The sequence below is a fragment of the Chlorocebus sabaeus genome, chromosome 23, assembly GCF_047675955.1.
Source record: "Chlorocebus sabaeus isolate Y175 chromosome 23, mChlSab1.0.hap1, whole genome shotgun sequence".
Lineage (NCBI taxonomy): Eukaryota > Metazoa > Chordata > Mammalia > Primates > Cercopithecidae > Chlorocebus > Chlorocebus sabaeus.
Genome location: NC_132926.1, coordinates 11,619,250 through 11,645,936, shown reverse-complemented (window position 1 = coordinate 11,645,936; position 26,687 = coordinate 11,619,250). Strand labels below are relative to the sequence as shown.

General features: G+C 43.2%; 1 protein-coding gene across 1 annotated transcript in view; it reads left to right on the top strand.

The window, feature by feature from the left end:
• GABRP (gamma-aminobutyric acid type A receptor subunit pi) overlaps nucleotides 1-25,113 on the top strand; it is a 28,455-nt gene extending 3,342 nt beyond the window's left edge. The window contains exons 2-10 of the mRNA XM_008015283.3: nucleotides 1,693-1,787; nucleotides 2,249-2,367; nucleotides 7,349-7,416; nucleotides 8,294-8,511; nucleotides 10,523-10,605; nucleotides 16,538-16,675; nucleotides 19,428-19,580; nucleotides 20,425-20,612; nucleotides 22,824-25,113. Coding sequence (XP_008013474.1) covers nucleotides 1,735-1,787; nucleotides 2,249-2,367; nucleotides 7,349-7,416; nucleotides 8,294-8,511; nucleotides 10,523-10,605; nucleotides 16,538-16,675; nucleotides 19,428-19,580; nucleotides 20,425-20,612; nucleotides 22,824-23,126 — 1,323 coding nt within the window. The 5' untranslated portion in view covers nucleotides 1,693-1,734 and the 3' untranslated portion in view covers nucleotides 23,127-25,113. The remainder of the gene's footprint in view (nucleotides 1-1,692; nucleotides 1,788-2,248; nucleotides 2,368-7,348; nucleotides 7,417-8,293; nucleotides 8,512-10,522; nucleotides 10,606-16,537; nucleotides 16,676-19,427; nucleotides 19,581-20,424; nucleotides 20,613-22,823) is intronic.
• Nucleotides 25,114-26,687: the final 1,574 nt, after the last annotated feature.

Sequence of the window (26,687 nt, the reverse complement as noted above, 5' to 3'; positions counted from 1 at the left end):
TAAATATATATGCATTTCTATGGAGAAAGCAACTGTTATCAGTAGTTATTTCTGAAGTATGAGACAAAAGAGAAGAAATGAGGGGGGTGCTTTTTTTGTGTTTGTTTTTGTTTTTAAATAGACTTCTTTTTTAGAGCAATTTTGAGTCACAGCAAAATTGAGCCTTCTCTACACATGAAACTTTCTTTACAGTCAACATCCCACATCAGAGGGACACATTTGTTTTCATCGATGAATCCATATTAACACATCATTGGGACTTACACTTTTAATTTCTGACTTGTTGCCATTTCTACAATGAGTGTGTATTGGTTTTGAAAGTAAAATAATACTCATGAATGGCTGAATCACACCCTAAGCTCCAGAATGGCCAGATTCTAGAAAGTGGCTTGTTTCACAGAGGTTGCCACAAAGAAAGTAATCAACCCAGGGCTGCCTCAGAATGGGGGCCTGAGCCTGAGCACCCCCATTCTGCTGTCACCAGCATGACAGGTCACAGGCTGGCCTGCCTGGCTGCCCCCTGCTCCCTCAGAGGGAGGCCTGACAGCAGCTCCTGAATCTGAGGAGGCCGGGCCCCTGGGCCATGCCCCACCAATGGTCCTCACGAACACACCAGCTGGAAGGCTTCAGGAGACACAGGGACAAGGTCTAGGAGGTCACAACAGCAGCAAGGATCCTCGGGTCAACTAAGGCCCAGGCCCCAGCCTGCTCTGAAGGAAGAGAGTACCCAGGGGAGGCAGCCAGCCCTGGATTCAAAGTCTCCCCTGGCACTCACTAGCATGTGTCCTTCCCATGCACCTGTTTCCTTGTCGTAATAGTACAGGGATTAACCTGCCCAGTACACAAGGCCATGGTGAGGATGGAGTGAGCTCTGTGGGACAGCATCTAACTCATGACTTCCTGACACTGGAGGCTCTCAGGTTTTTGTTTCCTGTCTACATTACTGGCCCCACAAGCCGAGACCTAGGGATAAATAAGAGAATGTCTGGTTTGGTCGAGGTGAGTATAGAGTTGAGAGTGTCCTTCCTGGTAAAACTGGGACAAGGACAGGGCAAGGATAGCCTTGGCTCCTAGCAGATGTGGCGCAGGGGATAAACTGGCTGCCTTTCTGGTGCTAATGAACCACTCTCCACACGAGGTCCCAGTCTTAATTTGGGGTAGATTTAAAACATAATCCTGGGCCAGGCGTAGTGGCCCATGCCTGTAATCCCAGCACTTTGGGAGGCCAAGGCAGACGGATCACTTGAGCTTAGGAGTTCGAGACCAGCCTGGGCAACATGATGAAACCCCATCTCTACCAAAAATACAAAAAAAATTAGCCGGGTGTGGTGGTACGTGCCTGTAGTCCCAGCTACTCAGGAGGCTAAGGTAGGAGCATTGTTGGAGCCCGGGAAGTAGAGCTGCAGTGAACCGAGATCATGCCTCTGCACTTCAGCTTGGGTGACAGAGTGAGACCCTGTTTCAAAAAAATAAAAATTAAATAAAAAAAAAAAAACATAATCCTCCAAAATGAAGTCATTCCTGGAGGGAACACAGGGAGAAGGAGCTGTAACCAAAAGGTATGGAAAGAGGCTGCCTCCTATGCATGCTGAGAAAATGCTGCACCGGCCACCCACCAGAGAGAGAGGCTGGCCAGGAGCCGGTGAGCCTGTTGCACTGCCTTCCACTTACCTTGCCCCCTCTGTTTCCCAGGTGATTCCTCCTTCAACCCCTCGGTGGGAACAGCTCCTCAACATGAACTACAGCCTCCACTTGGCCTTCATGTGTCTGAGTCTCTTCACTGAAAGGTGAGCCTTGCTACCCCCAGAATGGCGGCCATCTTGAGTTGCTTTGCATTCAGGCATGTGGTGGGAGGGGCCAGCTCTTCCTACTCACCCACAGCCAAGCAAAACCTGGTCCCCTCACTTCCCTGGAGCACCGAACAATAAAACCTCCCGCCATTTACTCTATTTACAGAACACAAGCTTCCAATATGGTTATAGATGGATGAACCCTTATGTTTTTAAAGAAGACACTTGGAGGGTCCCCAAATTACCATGATATTTTGATCTATCGCAAATGGGTAAAAAATGGAGATACTAACTCAACAGCTGAAAACTAAGAGATTTTTCTGTAGGAATGTCACTGCTGGTACATGGGCAGGGCACATACATCCACACACACGTGGGCAAACACAAGCTCAAGGGTGTGTACACGTGTTGATTCACACATAAACAAGCAAATGCAACAAAGTCCATTTCTTTTCCAGGATGTGCATCCAGGGGAATCAACTCAACGTCGAGGTCGGCAGAAGTGACAAGCTTTCCCTGCCTGGCTTTGAGAACCTCACAGCAGGATATAACAAATTTCTCAGGCCCAATTTTGGTGGTAGGTCATCCTCTGTGTCCAGGACATCAATTCAAAGGGACGAAAACAGAGACAATAAGCAGTGCAGGGTTTCGGGAGGTTTGAGTTGACTCCATTTTCTGATCTGCAGCCTGTTAAGGACTGGCAATGATGGATGAGGATGGCTACCAATGATTTTTCACACTGCCTGGAAAAAGGCACCTTGCCTCTCCACCTGCAAGATAAAGCAATGCTCTTCTTCACTGAGGAGGTTGCGAGAGCCTCCTAACAATCACTCACACATTGTCCTCCGCCTGACCCCACTTCCAGGGTCACTATTCAATGAATTCACCGTGTGCCACCAGGCTACCCCACCTGGTCTTCCCCCTCCAGCCTGCCCCCTCTCAGAGGACTCCCCAAACTGCCATCGGGATGCCTCATGGGTCATTGCCCTGTTTGGAACACCCGTATGAGCCCCAGCATCCTTGCGTAGAGTCGAGGCACACCAGGCCCTTCCCAGTCCAGCCTTTGTCTGCCTGCCGTTCTCATTAGCCTAAGTCCCTGCTCCTTCCCCTCCTACAATGCTCCCCAGTGTACTCTGAATGCTCCCTGACATCCTTGGCCTCCCCTGCCTCTATGCTTTTACAGAGGCTATCTTCCTGGAATTGCTTCTTTAAACTTGGCTCCCTGGGAAAATGCCAGTTTTCCGTCATGTCTCAGAGCAAAGGCTGCCTTCTCCGAGAAGCTTCCCCTGATTCCTCCAGGCCCCATCTCCTTTCTTCACACTTCCTTGTGAACATGCCTCCAAATCATAGCCATTCCCATTATGCTATAACTGGATTAATGTCTGTCCTGGCTCCAGGCTGCAGCCCTCGAAGGAGTCTATTTCCCTCACTATCCCCCGTAGAAGCTCAGTGTGTGACATATAACAAATTGCTGATTAATATCTGTTGAAAGAATAAAGCAAGGAGGAAAGGAGTGAGGCCAACTACACAGCTCTTCATAGCAGAAAGCAACAGAAAGAGCCTTGGCATTGAACAAACCTGAATTTGGCTCCTAGCTTTCCTGTTTGGCAAGTAGTTTAGCCTTCTGTGCCTCACTTTCCCTTTCTGTAAAATGGGGACATCCCATCTATCTCACCGGGAGGACTGAATGAAGTGAAGTGTGTAAGCCTGAGGCACAGTGCCTACCCCATCAACAGAGTGTGGGTTATTTTCATCCCTTCTCCTCCCTGTTCCTCCCCTCAGATGATAAAACTCTGTGGTCTGATCTAGGATTCATGCGGTAGTCCAGATCCTCTGAGCAGCAGACGCCAAGAGCCAATGACTTCTTCAAGCTATTTAGGGGGACTATGTCTAGGAGGGAGAATGGGGCAGGGGGAGAGGGAAGCTAGGAGAGCTGTCAAACCTGCAGGTCTGGCCCCAGGAAAGGAGAGAGGGAAGGAAGGGAGGTTTGGTGGAAGTGTCTTAGAAGGTAGGGCAGTCCTCATGTGTTTGGAATGACCACCAGGGAGTCTTTGAGCTACGGCTGCATTCAGAGGAGTCTCCCATCTCTGTGCCTCCCAGGAACAGGCTGCTTTGATATCCCCACTGTGTTCAGTCTGTGGTTGGCCGTGGCCCATGAGAAGTGTGGCCTTGGGGCAAGCATGGTGGTATATTCCAAAGCACAGCAGCCGGGGCCCTCAGTCAATCACACCTGCTCCGTTGGAGATGGGAGAGATGCATTTTCATTCAGATTTGAGACACAATTAAGATGTGAGATCCTTACATTAAGGAACCTAAAGAGGCTTCAACATCCCCTGGTTTTCCCCGGCCCTACTGAACACGAATGACAAGCATGTGAGTCTGCACGCCTTGGTTAGTGCCACTCAACAATTTCTCTTGCCTCCCAAACCCCAAACAATTAATCTAGAACACACCCCTTCTTGTTTGCCTACTCACTGGCCAACAAGGTACAGGGTTCTCGGGCAAGGAGCTCATTCTGAGAACGGGGAGCCTGGGGTAGGCTTAAAGGGATATGATGCCTTGTCCCACCTGGGGTGAAAATGGGGCATGGAATCTTCAGTTTTAAAAAGGGAACAGTACAACCCCATGCCCCTTGTTTTGTGCCTCTTGGCACTTCACTCCTGAAAATCCCTATACTTGCATGGCAGCCTGAAGGCCCGTGGAGGGCCATTGCTCTCTGTAATATCTGTGCACCCAGTTTCCAGGACCCCAAGGTCCAAAAGAGACGAGACCTTCATAGGATTTCTCAGGGACTGAGCTAGATAAAGCAAAGGTTTGTAAGCAGGTGCTAGTGAACACTACCCAGGAGCTGGCTTTGACCTCGTTCTTAGGAGAAAGCTGCCCTCTGGTGGCACAGCTTGCTTTTATAACTCAAGGGGAAGAAAAGAGCACGCTCTGGTCCACTAAAAAAGCCAGTTGAGGCAAAGCCTAGACAAAACTGTGTAGAAATAAACTGGACAGAAAGCACAGTGGGACTGGCGCTCTCATGTCTTTTCCATTCTCTGCTTTCTTCAGCGAGGGCAGCTAACACAGATCTACGACACTTAAAGCAGATGCCGTAACTGTGCCAACCCAACCGTCGATGGCAGGCACTTGTCTTAGTCTGTTTTGTGCTTCCATAACAGAATACCTGAGACTGAGTATTTATAATGAGCAGAAGTTTATTGGCTCACAGTTTTAGAGGCTGAGGAGTCCAATATCAAGGTGCCGGAATTTGGCAAGGGCCTTCTTGCTGTGTCATCAGATGGTGGAAGGAGAGAGGGTGAGAGAGAGGACAGGAGGGGGCTGAACCTGCCCTTTTATGATGGCACCAATTCTACCCCTGAGGCTTAATCACCTCTTAAGGGTCCTACCTCTTAACATTCTTACAATGGCAATTAAATGTCGACATGAGTTTTGGAGGGGACAAGTATTTAAATCGCAGTGGCTCTAGCACTTTGGGAGGTCGAGGTGGGCAGATCACCTGAAGTCAAGAGTTCGAGACCAGCCTGGCCAACATGGTGAAACCCCGCCGTTATCAAAAATAAAAAAGTTAGCTGGGCATGGTGGTGGGTGCTGTAATCCCAGCTATTCTGAAGGCTGAGGCAAGAGAATCACCTGAACCCAGGAAGCAGAGGTTGCAGTGAGCCAATATCACACCACAGCACCTCCAGCCTGGGTGACAAGAGGGAGACTCCATCTCAGAAAAAAAAAAAAAAAAAAAAAGGGAAAGAAAGAAAAGAAAAGAAACCACAGCACAGAGAAATTTGAAACTTGCTCAAGGTCACAAAGCTGTTAGGTGGCCCGAGTGGAATTCAGACACCTGTCTCTGACTCCAGGCTTCTAGTCTCAGAGCTGCACCTTGCTGCCCTGCGAGGCAGAAAGCCACTTAGCACCACACCGCTTCAGCACCTTCCAGGTTCTGTCCTCAACGATCTCGCCCTTTTCCACCAGATATTAGCATTCAAGTATTGTTTAATTGCGTTGGCTCTAACACTTCATTTCCAAATTCCTACCTATATCCTATGGCTTAGTTTCCTTAGATTAATAAGTAGGTTGCTTTGCCCTATTCCTACCGATGAGATGTTTTTAAGCTTCTTTTGAATTCCGCCTGGCCTCTTCCTGGTTAATGCATTATCACAGTCCCCTGAGGCACCCCCGGGAGTTATTTATTGCAAGTGAATGCTATTCCATCTATTAGCCTGGTGAACAAAATTGTCCCTTTTCCAAAATTAGCTAGGATTACGGAAGAGAGGGGGAAGGGAAGGGAAATGCCATTTATTGAGTGCCTGCTGTTACGTGACTGATGGATGTGATGCTGGGAGATTTGTACAGATAACCAGTAATGAACACCTTCAGGATGTCCGGCTAGGCAGGCACTTCTGTTATACTCCCTATTGCCACCACCCCACAAAGACACTGTCACACGTCTAATCTCATTTAACCCTTCCCATGACCCTATGATGTCAGTGTGATCTCCACTTGCAGGTGAGAGAACTGCAGCTCTGAAAGATTTAGTAACTTTTCCCAAATAAAGAACTGGGAGGTGACAGAGCTGGGATCTAGGTCCGTTATTTCACATCTCCGTATAAAGAGGAGTAAACTTCCCTGACCTGGCCTGGCTTCTTGAAGGTGGCTCTGACACCTCCGTCTCTAGAGATAGAACTGTCTCTCTCTGAAGTTCAATCTGTCTGCTGAGAGTCCAGGACTGAGGCCCAACAGTCTGCACATTGGACCAAATGCGGAGGTTCTGAAATTCTAAATTGTTTAGGGTTCCAGGAGAGTAAAGGAAGAGAAGCAAAGTGTCAGCAGGTCAGCAAAAGCCCAGCCATGAGTCCTGAATGCTTCTTGTGGTAAATTTACTTAGCCAAGGAGGGAAACAACAACATGTGTGCACAATTAGATTACCAAACCTGTTACATTTCTAAACAATTAGTACCTTGCAAATGCCGTACGAAAAACCCTCCATGTAAGAAGTGGCAAATATCTCAGCACTATGTTCCTTAAAATATGCTTTAATTGACAGCATGACCAACATGGAGAAAAAAATACAAAATTAGCCAGGTGTGGTGGCACATGCCTGTAATCCCAGCTACTTGGGAGGCTGAGGCAGGGGAATCGCTAGAACCCGGGAGGTGGAGGTTGTGGTGAGCCGAGATCATGCTATTGCCTCCAGACTGGGCAATAAGAAGGAAACTCTGTCTCAAAAAAAAAAAAAAAAAAAAAAAAAAAAAAAAAAAAAAAAAAAAGCATTAATTAAACAGCATGAATTATGCAGTGTGGTCTCTCTTGCATATTAAGATACTTATGTATTTGTGCATATTTTTCATACAAAAGAGAGGCACACGATACAATGGTTATTCTTGAGAGGGGATAAGACAATTTTTCTTTTTATATTTATAGATGGTTTAAATTTTTCTAACAACCAAGCACAACTTTTGTAATTTTAATCTTTTTTAGAATGCACTGATGTAGTATTAGGACAGCCTATGTTTGTGTTTCCATTCTTTCTTGTTTTTTTTTTTTCTTTTTCATCTTAGGAGAACCCGTTCAGATAGCGCTGACTCTGGACATTGCAAGTATCTCTAGCATTTCAGAGAGTAACATGGTAAGCGCTGTTCCTTTGTACTCCACCCAAGTAGTCCCTCTCCGTGTGTTTAATGGGAATATGCTTTCTAGCCACTCAAAAAAAAAAAAAAAAAAAAAAAAAAAAAATGGCTCATGGCCCTCCTGCATTTGAAATGGCAGAAGTTGGAGTGCTGTCTCCAAACTCAAGACAGTGGAAGATTCTTGTAGAGCAGATTTTCTGAGTATCAGGAAGAAAATCGGTTCAAGAGCCAGGAGGAGAGAAACCAGACGATGAAGTGGGTACACTTGGTGATGGATAAAATCTGGGGAAAGGAATAGAAGTGTAGTAGGCAAGCCAGGCCATCACATGGTCTTTCATAACGGGGAAGACAACCCGAGGAAAACTGACAGCTGGTGCTGACAACGACCCTCTCCCTTAAGAGAACATATTCGAGACAAGGGCAAACTAAAGGCAGTTTGCCAAGAGGGCATGCTGTGCATTCCAGATAAATCATGGACAACCTAAGCACTTAGCCCACCAAAACATTCAACAATTTGATGGGGCCTTAGTGATCAGTGCAATGTGAGCTGTCACGCCACGTAAGTTAAAGTCTCAAACATAGGGCTCCCTTTTGGCAGAGGGAGCTGTTATCTCAAATAAATAAGGTGATTTGTTCTCTTATTGCAATATACCACTACCCCAAGACTGGGGTAACTAGAATGACTTATCAGTTACCCCAGTCTTGGAGTAGTGGCATATTGCAATTAGAATGGTAACTTTATTCACCAACATCTGTGTACTCTTACTCTAAGTGGAGGTGGGGAGAGGAATAAACCTTGACCATTTTTATCCTGTTTGGTGGGGTTTTCTCACCCACCACCCTCATCCATTTCCATACCCTGCCTCCCCCTCCCAGGACTACACAGCCACCATATACCTCCGACAGCGCTGGATGGACCAGCGGCTGGTGTTTGAAGGCAACAAGAGCTTCACTCTGGATGCCCGCCTCGTGGAGTTCCTCTGGGTGCCGGACACTTACATTGTGGAGTCCAAGAAGTCCTTCCTCCATGAAGTCACTGTGGGAAACAGGCTCATCCGCCTCTTCTCCAATGGCACGGTCCTGTACGCCCTCAGGTATGCGGACACCTGTGACCTCAGGGCTGGAGGGCAGCAGCTGGGAGAAAACATGCAGATGTGTCTTGGGTAGTTGTGACCAGAACTCAGATAGCCACTGTGAGGTCCCATGCCTTCTTAGATTCTTGTACCCATAATAGAAGGTCCCTCTCTCAGTTCATCATCTACCAAACACCTGCTCTGTGTCAAGCCCCATGGTGGCCACAGGATAGAGCTGAGTAAGACATTGCCCTGTCCTCAAGACACGGACATGGAAACAAAGGAGGTCCCCTGTGCTGGGGTCCAAGTTGGGGCGTAGGTGAGTGGTTTGGGGGTGATATTACAGGATTCTGAGCTGTGTCTTAAAGGGTAAAAGGAAGTTAGCAAGGGAAGTAGTAGGGGCAATGGCAAGAGCCAACAGAGAGGTGCATGCAAGGAACTTTCCTTTCATGGGGCTTAGTGGAGCTGTGGCAGCTCCAGAACACAACTGTACTTGTCTGAGTCATGTTTGTAGAGAAAACCAAGTGCAATGCCCCAAAGCCTCTGCCACCTGCAGCCATGGGCTCCCCTTTGCCCTCTCCCCAAATTCCTGAAGCTGAAGTTCCTTTCACCCAATTGTTCCTGGAGCCGGGTTGGATGGAACAGGACTCATCTCTGCCTGTGCAAAGACTGTGCAAACCTAAAGCTCCCAGAGGCTTTGGGGAGGAGGCCAGGAGCAAAATATCCATGGGGCTGATGTTTAATCTTAAGTAAGAGTCTGAAGTTATAAAACAGGGGTTGAGCTAAGCAATAAACTGAATTTCTGGACATGCCTCAACTGTGCTGAGTTTTGCAAAGACCATCTCAAAGCCCAATTCCTGTTTCTTGAAACATAATTAGACTTCTCTTTTGATCTCAATTCCAATTATCATTAATGTTCCCCTTCCCCACGTTCCCACAGCACATGTGTGAATGTGGGTGTGTGAGTGTGTGCATGCATTTGTGTGTGCATTTGTGTCTGTCTATATTATGGCACACAACACAATCAATATTGTGTAAGGATTACAAATAATGAATGATGTTTTAATAGCCTGGCTCTAGAATCATGAAGATTTGGGTACAATTCCCTGCTGTGTCCCTCAGCAGCTCTGTGACCTTAGGCAAGTTACTTGACTCTCAGAGCCTCAGTTTCAGCAGCAGTAAAATGAGAATTAAAATATTTCCTACCTAGTAGAGCTATTCAAAGGGGTAATGCATGCAAAGCACTCAGCCCAGGGACTGGCTCACAGTAAGCACTTAGTAAACCATAACTATTGTTAGTCTCTGTCTCCCTAAAAGAGTTGTGAGTAAGCATCCTGGAGGTGAGCACCATTCTGTAATCACCTCCATTTCCCCCAAGTACCTAGCATGGTGCTTAATAAATAAAGGTGCTGAATAAAAATGTATGACAATGAAGAAAAAGGAAGATAGAGGCCTGGTGAATGCCATCTTCACTGTGAGGGCTTAACTGACCTTTAATCGAACATCTCTGGAGTTAAGCCCCCAAAGCCACAGTGCCTGGGGCCCCCACTGCCTCTGCATCCTGGTTCCCATGAGGAGGCAGGGCCTCATGAGAAGAGCACAGCCTGGAAACCTGGGCTCCAGCCTCAGTTCTGCCACTCAGAGCCACATGAGCCTATGCAGGTCCCTATACCTGCTGTCAAGTGGTGACGATACTGACGGTGAACACTGTTCTAGGCCCACCCAGGTCTGTCAGGAAGATGCTAAAGCATCTTGGGCCCATGCATCTGTCTGTTCTGTGATACTGCCAGAAGTTTTGCCCCTTGAATGGCCAACATTCCAACTTCCTCCGCTCTGGACCCAGGTTTTAACCAAGCTTCATGGGCATTCTTTAGCACACAGAACCTCAAGGATGCTTTAGATGCAAGCTTCAACCTACATGTTCATTGGAAGAGTTCAAGTGAAAGTCCTCTCTGAGTGGGCCTTGGAAGGGAATGTGAACTTTCTATAGCTTCCTCATAATACTGTTTTTGAATCCACTTTTCCTTCTTAGAATCACAACAACTGTTGCATGTAACATGGATCTGTCTAAATACCCCATGGACACACAGACATGCAAGTTGCAGCTGGAAAGCTGTAAGTATACATCCTACAGACTTCTGAGATGATTTTCGTGGGTTACTTAGGTCTGTGTATTCATGAAAAGTATCTCATACATAGTGACCTTTGTTTTCTTAATGTTGATTCATTGTGGATTCAGCCCTTCTGACTGTACTTCCAGACAGATTTAGAGACTTCTCAAAGACATGCCTAATATCTTTTGGGGAGAACCATTATGCATTAGTGCCAGATATCTCCACCTGTGAGTGGACAAGAAAATCAAAGGAAATGCTTTAATGTAGTTGGTGGTCTAGGTCAGGGGTCAGCAAACAACAGCTGGTGTGCCAAATCCAGCCCATCACCTGTTTCTGCAAAGGAAGTTTTACTGAAGCACAGTCATGCCCATGTACTTACATATTGTCTGTGGCTACTCTTGCACTGCAGTGGCAGAGTTGAGTATTTGTGATAGAGACCAGATGACTCAGAAAGCCTAAAGTGTTAATATTCTTCTTTGCTGCAGAGTTTTTAACAGGCTCTGATAAGCTACTTCCACGTGAAATTCCAAGAAGGAGTGATAGCACTCCACAAATGTTTTAAACCATGGAATCTTCTTTCATGAGCGTTTTGTGGGACAATCATTTTATTAAAAACGTTTTGGTGACAACAAATCTAGACTAGCCCCTGAGACCTAAACTTTTAATATTGAGTTTATGCCATCTATCTGGTTACTAACTCTCAAAGGGTCTATGGTTCCAGGTGAGTTCTATGACCATGTTCTTTGCCACCCACCCACCCTTACTCTCCCAACATCAAGTCTGCCACAGGTCCCAGTAGAAGCTGATGAAAAAGGTCATGGACTTTTCATCAATGTACTCTTCATTTGTCAGCAAATATGTCCAGGGCTACCTTTTTAGGTCTAGAAAATCACAAAGGCTTTATTTTATTTCTTTTTTCTATGCAAAGCACTGTGATAATAAGAAAAACCTCACTCTTCGTTGCAAAGGAAGTAGAGAGGCTAGTGGAGAAAGACTTCTTGGAGGAGGTAACAAAATGTGTTTTGTGACCTCAATCTGCTGTTGCCCCAGTCTCCTTGACTGAACAACTTTTTTGTTAACAATAATAGTAATAATAATAGTAATAAATGGACTGGGCACAGTGGTTCACGCCTATAATCCCAGCACTTTGGGAGGCCAAGGTGGACAGATCACTTGAGGTCTGGAGTTCAAGACCAGCCTGACCAACATGGTGAAACCCCATCTCTACTAAAAATACAAAAATTAGCCAGGTGTGGTGGTGGGTGCCTGTAATTCTAGCTACTTGGGAGACTGAGGCAGGAGAATCACTTGAACCCAGGAGGTGGAGGTTGCAGTGAGCCAAGGTTGCGCCACTGCACTCCAGCCTGGGCAACAAGCAAGAACAAGACTCCATCTCAAACAAATATATATATATATATAGTAATAAATATTCTTTTCCCAATAAATACTGTAGCATCCATTTAACAATTGTTTAACCCATGTCTGGCACTGTACTAGATACCTTCCAAACAATCCTGATATATATATATATATATATATATATATATATATATAGTTTTTCTCATCTTGCAGATAGAAAAATTAGGATTTGGCAATTTTCCCAATGGAAAGTTAAGTAACCACACTGGGACTTGAACCCAGGTAGAATGGCCCCAACGTCCAAAGTTCCCTGAACTCTAATAGCCCTTCCACTGGGCTGCAGAGTCACACAGGAAGTTTGTTCCAGTGGCTTGTTTGTGATCTGAGCTGCTTATTTTTCCTAAGTATACCATAAAGTGCTTTTAAACTGTAATATGGGGATAATGAAAATCTTTTAATAACTCCTTTCCAGTTTCTCCAGTGTCCATTTATTATCATCATTGTTTCCCAAATTGAGTAACCATGTGACGCTTTTTTTGGACTCCCCAAATCCTGCCAGAACGTTCAACTGAATAGCAACCTGATTACCACACAGTCGTCCCAGACATATCCCTGTGCCAGTTTCTTTGCATTACTTAGGACTAAGACCAGTGTTTGTCCTTTCCTGTGTCTGTTAAGGAAAGTCTTTTTTTCTCTAATACTTTAGTTTTATATATTGTCCCACTAACGTCTCCAGCCAGTCTGGATAGCTGGTGGGTTCCATCTGTCTATCCTCATATAAATACGTTCAATTCATCCATTCAACCATTAAATGACTATTCTACGTGAGGTACTGTGGTAGATGTTTGCAATACACAGATAAAAGCAATGTTCCAGTCTTCAAGAACTCTACAGTCTAATAGAGGGTGTGGGACTTTAAATAATTACAACGGAATGAGTTACAACAATGAAAAGTAATAAGAGGATCAGAGTTTTCCTAGGTAAAGTGTCACTTGGAATGAGACATAGGGGATCAGCTGGAATGGACCAAAAGACAAGGAGTGGGACTCAGAATCTACTAAGAGGCAGATTATGTACAAGAAGGAACACAGCAGAAGGAATGGCAAATATGCAAAGCTATCCTTGACATTTATCACTCGTGCTTCCAGCTTTTAAAAGAAATTGCTTGATAGATATAAAGTTCATACAGTCATGCCAGTAAATGGGCATCTAAACTGTAATCTGGGGGTTTGCCTGTGATGAAGAATGAAGTTAATGTGTGATGAATGACCTCCCCAGCATTGTTAAGTAATCTCCATTGTTCCTTAGTAAACCGCTCCGAAATGCCCACCAAACTTGGGCACCTGTGATAGGCAAACAACATTGCAGATATGATTTATGAAGGCATCAAGGCAGGGCTTGTGTGTGGAGGAAGAAACTATAGTCAAGCTCTGGAGAGCAGTGGGCACTCCTTACATAAGGTCACAAGTGGGCAACATCTGAGAAGAACAGCCATTATGAAGCAGAAGCCATTTTTCAGAAGCAGACATTTAATTAAAGACCCAAACAAACAGATTAATTATCTCATTGATTAAATGCATGCAGAACCTTCTTGAAGCAATACAGCTGTTTGTTGGCAGAATAAAACTTGAGGTTATCAAAAAGAGAACTCATTTTCAGTTCCACGTGGAAAAAGCAATTACCTTCCGTGTATCATGGCTGGGCTCATCTCAAATCCCAGAAGAGAGATTCTCCTGGAAACTTCAGCCTCTGTTTCACAAAGACCATCCCAGTGAGCGGAGGGAGCTTTCTCTGAATGTTTATTAGCAGCATTTGGGTATAGAAACCTCACTATGGGTTTTTTTCTAAGTGCCATCTCTAGAAAAGAACTGATACCATCCCACAGTTTTCCTTATTCACCCAGGGACAGAGAGACCATAATGTAATGACTGTATGCATTTACTAGTTGTAAAGGCAGCATGTCCAGGAAGAAACTTGTACTACCCACTTTCATAGATTTTTTTTTTTTTTTTTTTTTTTTTTTTTTTTTTTTTTAATGTGGGATGGTAGCCGTATTTAGACAGCTGGCTTTACTACATGTTTGGATGCTTCCGAGGGAAAGACCACAGACAATTTTTACCTGGAAATCCCCCAAGAGTTTATGACTATATTTCTCTTCCCTGGAGAGGGAGAGATAACCCTTGCTAGACAATGGATACCATACTGTGAGACTTAACAAAATGTTAGTTCCAACACCGGTATCACATTTCCCAGTAGCCTTTGAAAACGAAGGCAATAGAGTTTTATGTTTAAGATCACAGGTACTGAAATCACTAGGTTTTGCCATCACTAGCTCTGTGACTCTGGGTGAGTTACTAATGTCTCTAGACCTCAGTTTCCTATCTGTGAAGTGGGAAGAATAGTAGTATCTGACTCAGAGTTGTTTTTTAACAGCTTTATTGAGGTATAACTTATATACCATAAAATCCACCCATGTTAATTGTACAACTCAAAGATTTTTAGTACATTTCCAAGTAGTGCAACCATCACCACCTGCCACTGTTAGAATATTTCCATCACCCCAAAGAGACCCCTGTACCCCTCTGCAGCCATGCCTCTTTCCCATCACTAGCTCCCAGGCAATGACTAACCTACTTGCTGTCTGTGTGAATGTGTCTTTTCTGGATATTTCATATAAATGGAATCATGCACTATGTGGTTGGTTGGTAGGTTGGTTGGTTGGTTGGTTTGTTTTGAGGTAGAGTTTTGCTCTTGTTGTCCAGGCTGGAGTGCAATGGTGCAATCTAGGCTCACTGCAACCTCCGCCTCCCGGGTTCAAGTGATTCTCCTATCTCAGTCTCCCAAGTAGCTGGCACGTGCTGCCACGCCTGGCTAATTTTTGTATTTTTAGTAGAGACAGGGTTTCACCATGTTGGCCAGGCTGGTCTCAAACTCCTGACCTCAGGTGATCCACCCGCCTCGGCCTCCCAAAGTGCTGGGATTACAGGCATGAGCCACCATGCCCAGCCCTATGTCGTCTTTTGCATCTGGTTTCTTTCACTTAGCATGTTTTTGAGGTTCACACATGTTATGGCATGCATCAGTACTTTATTCCTTTTTATTACTGAGTAGCATTCTTTTGTATGCATATGTATATATGTATATTCATGTGAGAGATATATATCACACTTTATTTATTGATTCATCACTTGATGGACATTTGGTTTCCACCCTTTGGCTATTATGAGTAGTGCTGCTATGAAAACTGTTGTGTGAGTCTTTGCGTGGACCTGATTTCATTTATCTTGGACAGATACCTAGGAGTGGAATGCTGGGTCAAATGGTAAATTTATATTTAAGTTTTTAAGACATTGTTACCGCGTTAGCGTTTTCCAAAGTGGTTGTGCCATTTCACATTCCCACTAGCTAATGTTCCAGGTTCTCCATGTACTGGCCTTTGTTATTGTCCGTCTTTCTTATTACAGCCATTCTAATGGGTGTGAGGCATTTTATTGTGGTTTTGATTTGCATTTCCCTAATGACTAGTGATGCTGAGTATCTTTTTGTTTGCTTATGAACCATTCATATATCTTCTCAAAGAACTATATTGAGGATTAAGTGAGATGATAATGTTGTAAAGCACTTGGAAATGCAATCGCTTATTAAATCATAAGTATTATTCTCATCATCACTCATAGACTTTGGGATTGAACTTTCCTAAGGTAACTCTTTCTTGCTTGCCTTATTATCCTGAGAAAGTTATGCAACCCCTCTGAATCTGAGAGTTTTCAAGAATAATGTGGGAAACTCATTATAGTGACTCAGTTCCATGGAACAGCATTTATTGAATAATAACATTTCAGGAAAAAAATAAGCTCTACTATATATAAAAATACATATATACACTATTATATATATTATATAGATATGAATCAACTATAAGATCCAGTTCAATTTCAGAAAATGTAAAGAAATGTCCATCTTAGAATTGAAGAAATATAGAAATGGCTACCTTGCAAGTTTACAAGAACATTAGTGACATAATGTATAAAGTACTTATAAATGTTCAAAAGGTAACTGTTGTTACTATTGTCAACTATATTAATTAAACTGCTTTGAGACTTATCTAACATGCATTTTTACATGCTTTAATAAAGCAAGTTTTTTGTTTTTGCTTTTGTATTTATGCCAATATGGAAATATGAAAAGATCAGTTCTTAAGTCCCTGAAAATATCATCAGAGCTATTATACAATCTTGAAAGGCAATATCTTTGTGTGTTCACAGATATGTGTTTAATAAATGTAATTGAAATAATGAGGGAGGCCACTTCTAATGACTTATCATCCACCAGGTCTACGCAATACCTAACACAGGACAAGCTCTCAATTGACGGCAAATTGTCCTAGCAGGTCACTTCATTCAGAGCAGACATTGCAACTGCACTTGGGAAATCATGCCAAGTTCTGCATGGGATTGTCCTTGGACTTACCACCGTGAAGAAGGAACTCATGCTGTCTCCGTATCACAGCAGTTTTCAGACCAGTTCAATCTGTAACACGCTTGCACTGACCAGGGCTCCATTTCATTTGCCAGGGGGCTATGATGGAAATGACGTGGAGTTCACCTGGCTGAGAGGGAACGACTCTGTGCGTGGGCTGGAACACCTGCGGCTTGCTCAGTACACCATAGAGCGGTATTTTACCTTAGTCACCAGATCGCAGCAGGAGACAGGTAACTCATGTGACAAACTGTATGAAATAAAAATAAGTGAACTGAGGTGTAGGGTTGCGCTCTAAGTCAGAAATGTCATCTGCTCACTTTACCTCTTTGGGATGCAGTGGAGAGGGACAGTAGGGTTTGGGCTGAGCAATTCCACCTCCTCCACATCCAGTATTAAAATGGTCCACTGAGGAACAGACCTCTGGACCAGCTCTGAAGCCTTGCACCATGTACCTCCAGATATTTTCTAATGATTGCTCAAATTCCATGCCTCCCTCATGCATAAAATTTATTCATATTTCTAACTGGAACACTGGTTCTTTAACACTGAAGAATGAAAATAAGAATACAGCTCAAAGATGAAGAAGACAGCAGCAATGCCCAACAAGAGCACGAAAACCCTAATTATTGCAAACGTGGCAGGAAGTATTACTTACTCATTTCATTTACCAGAAATGCATTTCTTGGTCTTTGGTGATTTTACATAGACATGTTTTGAAAGATGTGATGTTATATGTAAGCAGCAGGTATTTTCCTCTCACTTCCTTATGATAATATTAAAAATGCTTATTCTCATCAATATTTGCACCCTTAAAAATTACTGCATATTTTATTTTATTTTATTTATTTGAGAATTTGAGACAAAGTCTGTCACCCAGGCTGGAGTGCAGTGGCACGATCTCAGCTCACTGCAACCTTCGCCTCCCAGGTACAAGTGATTCTTGTGCCTCAGCCTCCTGAGTACCTGGGATTTCAGGCATGCTTCAGCATGAAAGGCTAATTTTTGTATTTTTGGTAGAGAGGGGGTTTTGCCATGTTGGCCAGGTTGGTCTCAAACTCCTGACCTCAAATGATCCACCTGCCTTGGCCTCCCAAAGTGCTGGGATTACAGGCATGAGCCCCTGGGCCCAGCCTACTGTGTATTTTAGTTGAGCCTAGATGACATTAAAAATCATATGTCACACCAAGATCATGGCTACATGAAAATTAGAAATTAAAGGCTATGTATAGAGAAAAGACTGGAATGGAAGAAAAGGTGATTTTTCCCCCTATTTTTCTTATTTTCCAAATTTTTCTTTTCTTTCTTCTTTTATTTATTTACTTATTTTTTTAATTTTATTTTCTTGAGACAGTGTCTCACTCTAGTGTCACCTAGGCTGGAGTACAGTGGCGCAATCTCAGCTCACTGCAACCTTCACCTCCTGGGCTCAAGTGATTTTCCCACCTCAGTCTCCCTGGTAGCTGGGACTACAGGTGTGTGCCATCACGCCTGGGTAATTTTTTGCATTTTTTGTAGAGACGAGGTTTCATCATGTTTCCCAGGCTGGTCTCGAACTCCTGAGCTCCAGCAACCTGCCTGCCTTGGCCTCCCAAAGTGCTGGGATTACAGACATGAGCCACCATGCCTGGCCTTATTTTCCAAATTTTAAGTAATTGTCATGTATTATTGTTGTAATGGGCAAATAAATACACTTTATTTTTAAAGACAACTTTGTAAATTAGGGCTATGCTGTCATAGTTTACCAAATCTAGATTCCCAAATTGGGTTCATATTAAAAATGGCTTCAGTTTTCAAAATTATGTAATCTCATGTAGCACATAACGACCCCCTTTAGGTACAAAAGGGTCGTTATTTAGTCAAATATTGATTCTAAGGTTTGCTTGTTTGTTTTTAAAACATTGACTTTCAAAATCAAAGAAATAAAGCAGGCAGTGTAGACTGATAAAACATCCCTGGACCAACGGGCGAAAGACCCGGTTTTTATCCTTTTTTCTAACATCAACTCCAGGTCCTTTTCAAATCACTAAAACTCCCTGTGTCTCAATTTAGCCATCAATAAAGTAAAATAATAAGTAATCTCTAGGGTCTCATCAAGCTCTAAAAGTATGTATTTTTATTCTATATTATATTTATCCAGGCATATGTCTGTTGTTTAGCTATTTAATGGTATAATTTCTAATTTCAGGCTTTAATTTGGGGGTGACAGGGGGTTGGAGCAGCTCCCATTCACTATCCTGCTTTTCCCCAATACCAATCTAAGCCAGACTTTTCCTGTTCCCAGAGGATAACCTCTTCATTCATCCATCCACACCGATGCTGGCTGCTACTGCTCACCTCCCCATAATAGAAGCACAGCAGGAGCAGAGCTTGGGACTCCAACCCATGGACACATGTTTTGTGCTACAGTAGCCTATTTGCCACACAGAATTTTGTTAAAGATAGCTCTCTAACACATGCCTTTCCCACATCTAGAATACACTGTTTCCTAAGGATGGCCCTGAAGTAGTATAAAACCTGGGGTGCCTCTGAAATCATCAAAAATTCACTTAAATTTAATAGGTCCATTAGGTCTATTCCATAGTATTCCTTGAGAAACAGATGGTCACAGGTAATCTTCATTAAATGGGTATTTATTGAACAACTACTTTGTGAGTGCAGAACTGAAAGATTCAGTGTTTGCCCCCAAGGGACTCACTGTCTAGTGAGGCAGACGTCAAGAAAACCAGTATTGATTGCACTGCTGTAGGAATACTGTGATACAGAAAAGCCCAAGATGGACACGAGGCAGAGCAGTGCCCCTATAAATCCCATTCAGTGCAACAGCAATGTCTCCTGTGGAAATCATAATGACGGTTCATACAGAACCAGATTTTGATCAATGACAGAAGGCTTAATGTACATATAGTTAAGTTAAGCATCCCATAAAGAAACCACTTGCTACATGAACAGACACAATTTCCTATCCGTTGTTTACCCTTTCAGGAAATTACACTAGATTGATCTTACAATTTGAGCTTCGGAGGAATGTTCTGTATTTCATTTTGGAAACCTACGTTCCTTCCACTTTCCTGGTGGTGTTGTCCTGGGTTTCATTTTGGATCTCCCTCGATTCAGTCCCTGCAAGAACCTGCATTGGTAAGCAGCTCTCACAGATTTCTAAGAACTGGCTTGTCAGGTACTTGCTTTTTTTTTCTTTTACCATTGTCTTCATTAATATTCCTAAGGCAGTTCCAACAGTTGTTTTCTTGAGAGGTTCTTTTACAGAGAAAGAGAGAGAGACAGAAAGAGACTACTTTAGGATTGTGGGTTTGTTGTTGTTGCTGTTGTTTGGCTGGTTGGTTGGTTTGTTTTTTTTTTTTTTTTTTTGGAGACGGAATTTCACTCTTGTCGCCCAGGTTGGAGTGGAGTGGCGTGATCTCGGCTCACTGCAACCTCAGCCTTCCAGGCTCAAGTGACTCTCCTGCCTTAGAATCCCAGGTAGCTGAGAATACAGGCATGTGCCATCATGCCTGACTTATTTTTGTATTTTTAGTAGAGATGGGTTTTCACCATGCTGCCCAGGCTGGTCCTGAACTCCTGACCTCAAGTGATCTGCCCACCTTGGCCTCCCAAAGTGCTGGGATTACAGGTGTGAGCCACTATGCCGTGCCAGGAGTGGTGCATTTTTAAACTTAAGTTTTACAGTGACAAGTAAGCGATCATTGTGCTTAGATGGTCTATTGTCAGTTCTTTTGCATACTGATCATCCCTTCCCAGGAGAAGACAGACGTGAAACATTTTAAAAAACACATCACTTATATCTGTACAAAATGGACAAATCAACCCTGTTCTAGAAGGTCACAGACTTTTCAAAATAAGATGCATTCCATTTCTGGGTCTTATCCTCACCCTGCCAATTCTCAAACGGGGACACTCTGCCAGGCTATGGTGGAGGGCTAACCAGTCACTTTGTAGGAATGTCCCCTGCCTGTTTTCCCAGGAGTGACGACTGTGTTATCAATGACCACACTGATGATCGGGTCCCGCACTTCTCTTCCCAACACCAACTGCTTCATAAAGGCCATCGATGTGTACCTGGGGATCTGCTTTAGCTTCGTGTTTGGGGCCTTGCTGGAATACGCAGTTGCTCACTACAGTTCCTTACAGCAGATGGCAGCCAAAGATAGGGTAAGAGTCTTGAGGGCCCTGTGTATGATACATCACTGGTGCCAAGTGCTGGTCTGTGGACATGGGCTGGACCTGGCTCCTATCCCCACCCCACCCCACCCCCAGTGATTCCCTGTGCTCCAGTGAGTTTTATCCTTGTTCAGGTGGAAGCAGCTGGAAGTCATGGTGCTCCTTGAAAAAGACCATTCTTTTCACCAAATACAATGAGATATTAATATGTTTAATTTTCCAGAAGAAAATATGTTATCTGCATGCAGCATAAAATCACAACCACAGGAGCAAGCATCCACGAAGAATCCAATATGAAACAAAGCATGATCAGCTGCTTGCAAGTTTCAGATTAATATATATTTACTTAAAATGTAATTCTTTTGTTGTATTATCGTATTCTTAAATTATACAAGTAATGCTTTACTGAAAAATGTATGGAAATATTAGGTTGTGACAAATTTCTTGGTTAGTATATTTTTCTGCTAATTGAGAAAAACTGTCATTATTTGGTTTAGCAGTGGAACACTGTAGTCCAGCTCTGTAAGTAATAATAATAGTCATTATTTATCAAGCATTTACATGTGCCAGACATAGTAACAAGCCTTTTGCAAATATTATGTTATTGTAAATGCTCATAACAACCCAATGAGGTTATCTTCCTTTTAAAATTTATGAAATCTGATAACAAGAAGGGAAAGAGACTTACTGCAGGGGATATAGATACTAAGAGGTAGAGCTGGGATTCCAACCCAAACCTACTTGGTTCCAAAGCCTGGCACTTATCCGCTATTCCCACTTGTGGTGAGCATTGGACCATACTCTTAACTATCACTCTTTACAGGCCCATGGACCCCTAATGTTATTTGGAAGCCAAATTTGATAGATAATGGCATACTAAAGTTCATGCTCAGAAGCAAGAAAATGATAGGGATCCAGTTCAGAAGAGGTGCCCACCTTTAGCAAAGTGCTAGGACCACAAAGGGTCTAATCGTGAAGAATGAGGAATCAAAATGACCCAAAGATCCAGTTGCTTTTTCCCTTGTGTTTGGCTACAGTGAGTAATGTTTCACAGTCGTGTCATCCAAGCACCAAAGGCAAATGACCATGTGTGCCAGCCAAAGAGGAACATGGCTTTCATTTATTTTGTTCTCTTAGGCTTCCTTGTGAGGAAAGAAGGAAGTTGAATTACCGCCCCCCCCCTCCGCAAAAAGAAATCTGAATTTGCTAGATTGGCAAAATGGGGATTGGTGAAATACTGACAGCCTCCTCTAAAGACACCAGAAAGCCCTTATTTTGCTGTGTATATGATAATCACTGCACTATGGAGTGATCGCTGTGTCCTAAACATCCGTCAACATCTCCTTTAGTTCATCCAACAACACAATGAAATGAGCAGCATTGTTATCCCAATTTTACTCTTGAGAAATCTACCACTCATTGATGTGGCAAATTTTTCAAGAGTAAAATTGGGATAATAATGGTACTCATTTCATTGTCCTATACAGTGACATGGTAACTCCCATAAGACCCCACACCTAGCAAGTGGCCTGGCCAAGGATCCAAAGCACACTCTTTCTGCCTTCACTACACTCCCACATTCCTGGGAGTTGACCCCAGCCATGTTGGAGAATGGCAACTCCTTGCAATGGCAGGGAGCATCACTATTTCTGCTTTTGTGGCAAAGCCTTTAAGACACATCTGATTTCTATTATCTCTCATAATCAGTTACTCCCTTCTCCCTGGAACAGAATTGAAGTCATCAAACACCTACCAGATGCTTTCCATTTATTACCATTTAATCTTCCCATCAGTCTCAAGATGGCAATACCAATCACCATTTGGCAGGTGAGGAAATCAAGTCTTAGAGGGATTGAGATGACTAAAGTTTCACAATAGTGAAAGGCCGAATGGAATTTGAACCCACGTCCACTAACTTCAAAGCCTGAGCATTTCGCATCTGGCACACTGCTCAGGATATCTACAGTGGGCCATGGTTACTCCTCCTGTTATATATGCTGGTGACCTACAAATAGGTGTCTCCAAACAGGGTAACAGGACTCCAAGCCTGGCTTATTGGCCAGTTTCTGAAGCACTCAATGCCACTCTCTATTAAGCCTAATTATTCAATCCTTGGGCCTCTAAATTTTTATTAGCTCATTACCTACTTATTTATTTTGCTAAGTCAAGTCTTTTAAGCTAACTGCATTGTCTGTGAACTAGGGGACAACGAAGGAAGTGGAAGAAGTCAGTATTACTAACATCATCAACAGCTCCATCTCCAGCTTTAAACGGAAGATCAGCTTTGCCAGCATTGAAATTTCCAGTGACAATGTTGACTACAGTGACTTGACAATGAAAACCAGCGACAAGTTCAAGTTTGTCTTCCGAGAAAAGATGGGCAGGATTGTTGATTATTTCACAATTCAAAACCCCAGTAATGTTGATCGCTATTCCAAACTACTGTTTCCCTTGATTTTTATGCTAGCCAATGTATTTTACTGGGCATACTACATGTATTTTTGAGTCGACGTTAAATTTCTTGCATGCCATAGGTCTTCAACAGGACAAGATAATGATGTAAATGGTATTTTAGGTCAAGTGTGCACCCACATCTAATGGTGCTACAAGTGACTAAAATAATATTTGAGCCTTTCTGCTCAAAGAATGAACCCCCAACCATTATTCTAAGCTGTGTAGAAGTCCTAGCATTACAGGATCTTGTAATAGAAGTATCAGTTCATTCCTCTTTCATCTTAATCAAGGACATCCCCATGGAGCCCAAGATTACAAATGTACTCAGGGCTGTTTACTCGGTGGCTCCCTGGTTTGCATTTACCTCATATAAAGAATGGGAAGGAGACTGTTGGGTAACCCTCAAGTGTCAGAAGTTGTTTCTAAAGTGATCATACATGTTTTACTAAAGCTCTGCAGTGCTTATAAAATACATTGCTGCCTATTTAGGGAGTAACATTTTCTAGTTTTTGTTTCTGGTTAAAATGAAATATGGGCTTGTGTCAATTCATTGGAAGTCAATTCACTAACTCAATACCAAGATGAGTTTTTAAATAATGAATATTACTTAATACCACAACAGAATTATCCCCAAATTCCAATAAGTCCTATCACTGAAAATTCAAACTTAAGTGAAGAAAAAGTTAGTAGATCAATAATCTAAACAAATTCCTCGGTTCTAAGGTACAATGGATTCCCCACACTGGAAGGACTGTGAGGCTTTATATCCCCACTATACATATCTTATCATTTTATTATTATACACACACCCATCCTAAACAACATCCACCCTAAACAATACTAAAGCCCCTTTCCCACGCATGGATGGAAATGGAAGATTTTTTTTTTTAACTTGTTCTAGAAGTCTTAATATGGTCTGTTGCCATGAAGGCTTGTAGAATTGAGTCCATTTTCTAGCTGCCTTTATTCACGTACTGATGGGGTACTAAAAGTGCTGGGTTGACTCGGAGAGTCACTGTCATTCTGTCATTGCTGCTACTCTAACACTGAGCAACACTTTCCTGGGGGCAGATCCCCTATATCATTCCAAGAGGAGCATTCATCCCTTTGCTCTAATGATCAGGAATGATGCTTATTAGAAAACAAACTGCATGACCCAGGAACAAGTGGCTTAGCTTAAGTAAACCTGACTTTGCTTGGATCCCGGATCCTTCCAGCTGGTCTACTCTGAGTGGCTTATCCTGCGTGAGCAGGAGCATGCTGGCCCTGAGTACTGAACTTTCTGAGTAACAATGAGATACGTTACAGAACCTGTGTTCAGGATGCGGGTGAGCTGTCCTCTCCAAATCCAGGCGGAGATGCACATTCCTTGGCCAGGCTCAGCCAACAGTACCAAAAGTGATTTTTTGAGAGTGCCAAGGTGAAGGCTTCCAGTTCAGCCTCAGTTATTTTAGACAATCTCGCCATCTTTAATTTCTTAGCTTCCTGTTCTAATAAATGCATGGCTTTACCTTTCCTGTCAGAAATAAACCATGGCTCTAAAAGATGGTTTCTCTTCTGTAACTCCCTATAGCCACAGGTTCTCATTCTTTTTCCCATTATACTTCTCACAATTCAGTTTCTGTGAGTCTGATCACCTGATTTTTTAACAAAATGTTTCTAATGGGAATGGGTGGGGGTGCTGGTGAAAAGGGGTGAAATGTGGTTGTATGAGCCAATCATATTTGTGATTTTTTTAAAACAAGTTTAAAAGGAAGTATCTGTTCTGAAACCCCATTTAAGCATTATATGAAAACAATGATAAAGATGTGAAACTGTGAAATAAATATACTATATTAGCTACCCACCAAATCAAGTGGTCATCTATAGAATGATTGTTATAAGATCCAATTTGGAGAAGGTGTGTGTCACAGTGCAAAGTCAGTGGGCTCACATTCTTCTATCCTCATGTCCCCCCAACCCCAGACAGTACACATATATGCTCACGACACACATACTAACCCTACCATTAATATCTTCTGCCAAGCAAATAGTAAATGCTAGGGACACAGCCAATGTTTTCTTTGATATCACGGCACCACAACACTTGCCTTGCAGTTAAACAATAGAGCCTGGTGATAGTGAGAAAGCCAATTCTCGAAAAATGTCACAGATTTTCTTCTAAGCATTCTTTATCACTTGGAATTCTCTTTTTTGTTGTTGAATGATGTTTTTATAATTTGAGAATACACTTTGTGGGGGGAACATCAATTCTTAGATTTTGTGTCACTCTGCACTAAAGTGTAGCTACTACATTAGAGTTCTCAGTAAAAACTTATAATATTCTAAATCTGTCCCTAGTATCCCCTACCCAGAGCAGTCCCACTGATTGTGTTCAAAATGTTTACTTCCTGTGTGAAACTATCAAGAACCTCACCAAATTTCCAAAGGGTATGAAACTAGCTAGAGCTGGGAATATTCTAAGTCATAGAAATATAATTATTAGTTAACCTGCTACTGAGACTAGCAATAGTCTCAATATAAGAAATCATACAAATACAGGAAGACACTCAATAGCAACTAAATGGCAGATGGTTCATTTCAAATGAAAGGGAGAAATGACGGTGGGGCACGGTGGCTCACATCTGTAATCCCAGTACTTTGGGAGGCTGAGGCGGATGCATCACTTGAGGTCAGGAGTTCGAGACCAGCCTGGGTAACACGGTGAAACCCCATCTCTACTGAAAAAGAAAAAATTAGCTGGGTGTGGTGGCAGGTGCCTGTAATCACAGCTACTTGGGAGGCTAAGGCAGGAGAATCGCTTGAACCCAAGAGGTAGAGGTTGCAGTGAGCTGAGATCACACCCCTGCACTCCAGCCTGGGCGATAGAGTGAGACTCCATCTAAAAAAAAAAAGAAAGAAAGAAAGAAAGAAAGAAAGAAAGAAAGAAAGAAAGAAAAGAACAGAACAGAAAAAAGAAAAAAAAGGGAGAAATGAGCATAGTAGAAAAGGGCTGGAGATTACAGTAGACCTCAAGCTGGAAATGAGCAGGCAATGCAAGGGAGTCCCCATCAAAGAGAAGTACAGGATGGCTTTCAGTGCCAGGTGATACGGTTTGGCTCCGTGTTCCCTCCCAAATTTCATCTCGAATTGTAATCCCCACATGTTGAGGGAGGGACCTGGTGGGAGGTGATTGGATCATGGGGTGGTTTCTCCCATGCTGTTCTCGTGATAGTGAGTTTTCACTTCTTTGGTCTCTCTCTCTCCTGCTGTCATGTAAGACATGCCTTGCTTCCCCTTTGCCTTCCACCATGATTGTAAGTTTTCTGAAGCCTTCCCAGCCATGCAGAACTGTGAGTCAATTAAGCCTTTTTTGTTTATAAATTACCCAGTCTCAGGTAATATCTTTACAAAAGTGTGAAAATGAACTAATACATCAGGCAAGTGTAGTGACAAGCATAGAGATCTGCAGTTAGTGGGAGTTTGAGATCAAGAGATGGTCTTTCGGCCAGGTGCAGCGGCTCATGCCTGTAATCCCAGCACTTCGGGAGGCTGAGGTGGGCGGATCATGAGGTCAGGAGATCAAGACCATTCTGGATAACACGGTGAAACCCTGTCTCTACCAAAAATACA